General features: G+C 41.8%; 1 protein-coding gene across 2 annotated transcripts in view; it reads right to left on the reverse strand.

Moving 5' to 3' along the window:
• Positions 1-4,291: 4,291 nt before the first annotated feature.
• Positions 4,292-6,887, reverse strand: part of pex12 (peroxisomal biogenesis factor 12) — a 4,477-nt gene continuing 1,881 nt past the window's right edge. For both annotated transcript variants that reach the window (XM_005750849.1, XM_005750848.1), the window contains exons 3-4: positions 6,096-6,631; positions 4,292-4,906 (exon numbers count right to left, since the gene is read on the reverse strand). In XM_005750849.1, coding sequence (XP_005750906.1) covers positions 4,513-4,906; positions 6,096-6,631 — 930 coding nt within the window. In that variant the 3' untranslated portion in view covers positions 4,292-4,512. The remainder of the gene's footprint in view (positions 4,907-6,095; positions 6,632-6,887) is intronic.

Genomic DNA, 6,887 nt, shown 5'->3' on the forward strand with positions numbered 1-6,887 from the left:
GCCATAGCAACCGATGATCGGAGGAACTCTGTACCTTTTTACACAGTGTGGTTGAGTGCTCTTTGTGTATATTATCTGTCAGGTGGAATGGAGAGGCAGTATTGATTGATTGATTTATTGACCTGTGTTTCCAGGTGGTTTAGTGTAGTCTTTTTGTACTATTGTAAACACTAAGGGCATTTTGTCCATTTAACACGCAGTCAGTAATAGCAGCGCCTTGCGTCGGCTTCGTGGGGGCCGTAGAGTGAGCGAGAGCTGGACAGGTCGGTCATTTTAATGACCCGACACCGCAGTGCTACACGGGGTCAGCTTCTGAGCTCGACTGGAGTTCATGCAAGCACAAAGGGAGCAAATGAAGAACTTTGGAGGCAAGCAGCAACTACCACAGGTGTTGGTTCAGATGAAAAATACCTTAACATTTAGAAAAATGAGTAACAACAAGTAAAAGATTCACTTTGTTAAAGGATCTTCCATTCCCTCAATAACTAGACTAGCATCTTGTGGGCATCATGGTCACTGTGGCCTAAACCAGCGGTCCCCAACCTCTTTTGCGCCACAGACCGGTTTTTGTCTGACAATATTTTCACCCACTGGCCTTTAAGGTGTAGCTGGTAAATGCAACAAAATAAAACCAGTACCAGTACCAAAAAAACAAGATTTATTCATATCACACGGAAAAGACCAAGGGAAACAGAGCTAACGATAAAAACGATAAAAAAATAATGCAAAAAAACCCTGAAAACCATGAATTTCACACCTGAGCCTCAGTACTCGCATCCCGGCACCAAACTACTCATGGACCGGTACCAGTCCCAGGCCCGGGGGTTGGGGACCGCTGGCCTAAACTGTTAAACCAGTGAAGAAGAAAAGACTGAGTTGATGTAGTTGAACAGTAAGACTTTGTTTTCCATTTTAGAAAAGATGATATAGAAATGTAGTTTTGCTTTTTGTAATATTTAGAAAAAAGGTTCAGTAGCAGCAATTAGCATCTAATCTAATTGGTAGGTTTTCCCTTTGAGATGTAAACAAGTGAAGAGAAACCAATAAAATGGAAACAACCAATAAATCAGATGTCCTTTGATTTGGAAGTGCACACAATTTTTCCAATTTTCCTTGTTCTTGCATTCACAAAGGGAACAAATTGTTAGTCGATTTCCTGTAAATCAAGTTTGGATAATAATTTAGGTATTTTCAAGAATGTCACATTAAAAAAAAGCCTTGACCCAACAAGTCAACATGTAAACCTATAAGAGCTCATGATTAGCTACCTTATCTCGCTAGGTCAGACTTATTTTGTGGTTTTTATTAGTTCCACAATAAAAATGAAAGATTTAAAAGAATTAGAAAAAAAATAACAGGAAAATCCTCCCAAGATGTTGTTCAGATTGGTTTCTTGCAAACTCAGTCGGATCTAGAAACGGAATTGCCAAGCGAGCAAAACTTGACACCAGCAAAGTTTCCAAAGTATATGACGGCAAACGTTTATCCCTTTCTTCACACATGGTTGTGAACAGTTCTAAACTTTGCTCATCTTTAAAAATACCCACTTTCATATTAGCATTACTGTGTCGTCGTAGTCGACAGATGCGATGGACAAACCTGGCCTAATTTGGAAAAACTGAATGAACCACTTGTGGTTGCATTGATTTAGCACGTCACCAAGAGACGGCCAAACCCTTCAGCTGTAGTGGTTGCTGCTTGGTGTCGAGGACACTTATGAGCACAGATCGAGGTGGGAAACATTGGGATCTTGCCTCAGCACGGGGCTGATTGCGCTAGCTGGAAGAGCCCAAAGAGGAGAGGGAAGGGAATGGAGAACTCTTTCAGGACACCGTGCTGATGCAGAGAGATGGTTTGGGTTGTCAGGGCGCCTCCCCAGCCTGGAGGCCACATAGCTTTACTGCTGCTGCCACCCACACGACACTGAGGTGAAACGCACACAGTCACACACACTCGGACTATTTTGCTACGAGTTGATACTGTGTATTTCTTGATATGTTTGATACTGTGGTGTAAATGTAGTGTCCTGCTATCATGCGGTGTTCAGGGGCGGGGGTGGGAGAGCGGTACATTTGGGCTGTCGGGTGGGAGGGAGACAGAGGAGGTTCGCCCTCTCTCCCTCATTTACCTCCTGTTTTTTGAGGGGAGACGTTCTCTCTGTTACCTTTCACTCGTTTCAGCTCGCGCCTGAAACGTTGTTTTTTTCTTTTCGGGAAACGCCATTTTTGTTGAAACTGATCACGAGCACATTCCTGACTCTTCTCTGTCTGTGCTGTTGTTTTCTCCAGATTCTTGCCTGTTGCGACGATATAACATGTGTCTAGTTCTTGCTGACTCACATGTATATAAAGTGCATATATGTGTACACATGTGCAATACACGCTATTCGAGCAATCTATTACTGTGACTATTATTGATGATGATACTTGTCCCTTTTTTGAAGTTTCAGCCTGTTTTTTGTTTGTTTTGTTTATTTTTTGTTCCCCTCCTCGTCCTGATTTGCTGTTGATGGATTGTGTTGCAGGAGCCTAAAAAGGGAAGGTGACTATTGTGATTCTTCACGCTCAGTTTCATTTCAGGGGTTTGTGGACATTTTAACGAAGCCCTTTTTTTATTACTCTCGCTGTAATGTTGTGATGTTGACCCTGATTACCTGTTTCTCTGTTTTTTCTTTTTGTTGTTTTTTTTAAGTGGGCTTGTTGTTAAATTTGTCTGGAAACTCAATAAAGCAATTCACCGATGGTCTGTGCAGTAACTTGTATTCTGAAACTTACAGAGCGCTTTTCTAGTCTCAGATACAGCAAGAGGCTGTCTGTATACAGACTATGGATTGTTTGCAAAGCCTGAAAGTTGCCATCATGATGTGATCAACTGGCGCTAACTCTTGAAGGAATTCAGCTCAGCTTTTGAAATTGATACCACAGGCGCGTCCACTAGGAGGCTGAGAGAGAGTTACCCTGGTGGGTGGCAGTATTTTTGAACTCTTTGTTCAGTTTAGCTTTTTGACTGTCTTGATTTTCTCGAGCCAGAAGTGAGCATATTTGAGCTAGCAAGCCAAAACTGAAGCTCAGGCGTGTCTGTACCACACAGCGAGCCATATTGTTTCATATGATTTCATATGATGTAAAATGGTTTAAAGATGACTCACAAGTCCACTTCTAATTAGCAAAGATGAGGTCTGTGTTGGAACATCTGTCCATGGCTAACTAAGCCTTAACAAAACAGCAGCTGAAATTAGCCATAGACTGAATTTCATTGTTGAAGTTGGGGTTTTTGATGTGATCGACTTGTCTTTCAAGTGGCCTGTAGAGCAAGTGCTCGGGGTTGTACAGCCTATTGGCTGCTTGCTGAAAAGTCAAACAGTGCACGAGGAGAACCCTCCTCTGCAAACTCTGGATTGGAGAATGGAGACCAAACTTTTGAAGTAATCATCGTTATGTACACTGTTAGCTTAGCACTAAATCGCTATGAGCCTTTAAATCGCATTTGGATAAAGTTTTATATTTGGTGTAGACATGAGAGCATCATTAACCTTGTTATGTTGTTTGTGCCCTACTGTCAGTCATTAGTGTGATCGTAAGGTCATATCTGAAACAACTCTTCCACTTGTTAGATCAGCTTAGGCAAAAAGGAAACAGGACACACACACAAATGCTTTCTAGGCTCATTCAAAATGCATCTGCTCCTCTAAGAGTGTGTTCACACAACCTTATTGATTAGTATATTTATTTTTCTTCCAACTCCTCAGCAGTTTGTTTGAGGAAAGGGCCAGATCTCATTCTAATCCATCTCCATTAGCATGTGTCCTCATTATGGGATGCAGCAGAGCACTCACACCATAGAAACTGATTCTACTAGGAGCAGCTCGACAATGTTTCTCTGTGCAGCAGGAGAACACTTTTTAGGTTTCTGGGTAAAAGGGAAGTGAACCAAGTTTCCAAACTGGTCGTGCCTCAGGTCTTCTTTGGGCAGAACCAGGCCAACGGTTCAACAAGGCCACAAAAATGAAGTTGCATCTTATAATCCACCATGTAGGAGTTTAAACATCTTTGCCAGGTCACAGACATTTTTATCAGTAATGACAACTTATTTGTGAGGAAAAGACCCACTGACTGATCTGCTTTTATGCTAACTGTGACAGGCCTAAATCTGGTCCTAGCACTGGAAAAAGCTGCTAAAATGCAGCCAGTTTGTAACCAGTAACCCAACTGGTGACCAAATTAAGGGACCCTGCAAATTCCTCAAAAAAACAAGAACAATTACACTCTTATTAGATTTTTTTTAATTAGGCTTTATTATTGAATTATTCAATTTTCACTTTGACAAGAGCTGAAAATTAGTAAAAAATAAATATTATTAAAATGTATTTGTTTTTCAGAAACTTTAAGGACATTATTATTGTATAGAAAAAGGAAAACAGCTGTGAATATCCCTCAAATATAATTTTCATATTGTGTCTGTATATCATCTCTCATACACAGTTGATCTTGTCTGCTTTGACTGCTTGATGCTTTAGCTCTCTGGTGAGTAGATCTTGATGAGGTGTTGCAGTTCGGTGGGATATCCGGTGACTGGGCAGCGGTGGTTACTTTTCACGTATGTGTAAATGCAGCGGTAACAGAACACGAAGCCCGAGGTGGACAGCACGGTGGCATTGGTGTGGGGCTTCCTGCACAGAGGACAGTTCCTGCTTTCTGAGTCCAGCCCACCCTGATCCTGCTGCAGGTGGAGCGGGGGTGGAGGAGCCGGCAGGGAGGTGAGAGCTTTCACTGTGCTGAGGTTCTCCGACGAGTACCACCACTCCAGGAACTGCAGGAAGAAAACCCCCATAGAGAGGGAAGAGGAGACAGACACAGCCATGCCCCTCGCTGCTTGTGACATCATCCACCACGCTCTCTGCATCATGCTGTGAACACAGAAACAATGCATTGTGGGTATTTAGCAATGGATTTTTTTTTATGACATTCCTCATTCAAGAACTGTAAAAAATATCACTGAGTGTATGTTTGTGTGGCCTCAAATCAATTCACCAAATGAGCTAAAGCCACACAGCGCACATCAGCAAACATTAAACTCGATAAGTGTTTAAAGTACTTAAACCTTTGGCCAAACAAAGTGAAATTAATCTCACTGTCTGAATATTCTCTGTGAAAAACATTGTTTTCTAATGTGTTGGATCTGAGCCATCCCAGCAGACAGGCTTGGACCATAAGGACACAACAGTTTTGTGGTTTTTGCATCACTGACTAAATGCATTTTAATGCATGGAACGCTGTATCAGCAACATAGAGTTAAACAGTAGGGGTGGGGGGGGAAAATCGATACTGTGTAGCATCGTGATATTTTGTTTGCTAATAATGTATCGATACAGGGACAGCAGAAATCGATATTTTGTTACAAAAAAAGTTCAAAAAAAGTTTTTGTGCTCTGACTTCAGAGCATGTTGATCCTTTTTCTGAGCAGGAATCCTGACATTCCTTCACTGTCCAAATGTGTTTAACTTGTTTTATGGCAGCAATAAACATGACAGTTTACTTATTTTAATTTAAGACATGTTTTATTTTAATTAAGTTTAAAACTTTTTTATTTAATGTAAAATTATATTTTGTTTTAATTTACTTTCAAATTCTTCAGTTGCTGAATGGGCTGCATAGTTTTCATAAATTGCATAGTTCAGAATAGCTATGATTGTATCAGATGGTTGCATTCAGTTAAGCTGGACTAGACTGTAATACAAACTGTTCAGTTTGTCAACAATAAAACTGACTGAAATGAGAGAAAGACTGAGTGCGAGACACTTTGATATTAGATAAAATGAATATTGATAAAGTTTACCTTTATGTACAGAATCTGAATATCGCAGATATTTAAAAAAATAAATAAATAAATCGCAATAATATCGTATCGTGCGTTAAGTATTGTGATAATATCGTATCGTGGGATGTATGGTGATTCCCACCTCTATTAAACAGGCTGCATGAAAAACTTCCTTCAGTTTAGAATCTGCAACTGGTGATCTATCCAGGTACAAAGCACACCTGTTAGGACACCACTGTGGGTAAAAACAGAGACAGCAAGGAGTTTGCGAGCTGTACCTTCCTCCAGCTGGTCTCCCGGGAGTCCTGGCTTTCCGCTCCATGTCTCTGATATCTTGAGCGTTAAGCCGTTCCAGTCTGACCCCGGCCAGCCACAGGAGAGGACTGTGGGTCCTGGAGACTCCAAAGACAAACAGCAGCTGCTGACAGAAGATCCAGGTCTGCCAGGCTGAGCTGACGTACGGATATGCTGCTACGGCCGCCCGGTACAGCCTCTGGCTCCTCGTCTGCGCCAAACGGATGGAGAAATCCTCCTCATCCCTCTGCCGTGCCAATGTGGCCTCTAGCTTGGCCTGCAGGTATGGCAGCAGGCACAGAAGAAGAAGAGACCACCAGCGGGATGTCCTGGTCATCCCGAGGCGCACAGGAAGTTTCTGCCTGCCTGAAACTCTTTTCAGTCCATAGAAGTTCTCCGAGAAGGAGGCACTGCAGTTAGACAGGAAGTGGTTCTGAAGGAGGAGGTCCAGCAGCAGGTAGAGCTCATCAAAGCATCGCCACAGGAAGCCAAAGCGGGATGGGTTGGACTCTGCCAGAACCTGTAAAGGACACCAGGAGCTAGGCTGTTAGAACCCTAACACTGATCTATGGAAAGTATAAGTACCACTAGGGCTGCACGATTTTGCATAAAATGAGAATCACGATTTTTTGGCTTAGAATTGAGATCACGATTCTCTCACGATTTTCTTTTCCAGTATAAATATTTATTGCACTTATTAACTGCACATCAACTTCGTAACACTTGAAACTGAACATAAAAACAATAAATAAACATAAAAACAACAAATGTCTCAC

Source organism: Pundamilia nyererei, unplaced genomic scaffold, assembly GCF_000239375.1.
Source record: "Pundamilia nyererei isolate P.nyererei 1_Seehausen unplaced genomic scaffold, PunNye1.0 scaffold00290, whole genome shotgun sequence".
Taxonomy (NCBI): Eukaryota; Metazoa; Chordata; class Actinopteri; order Cichliformes; family Cichlidae; genus Pundamilia; species Pundamilia nyererei.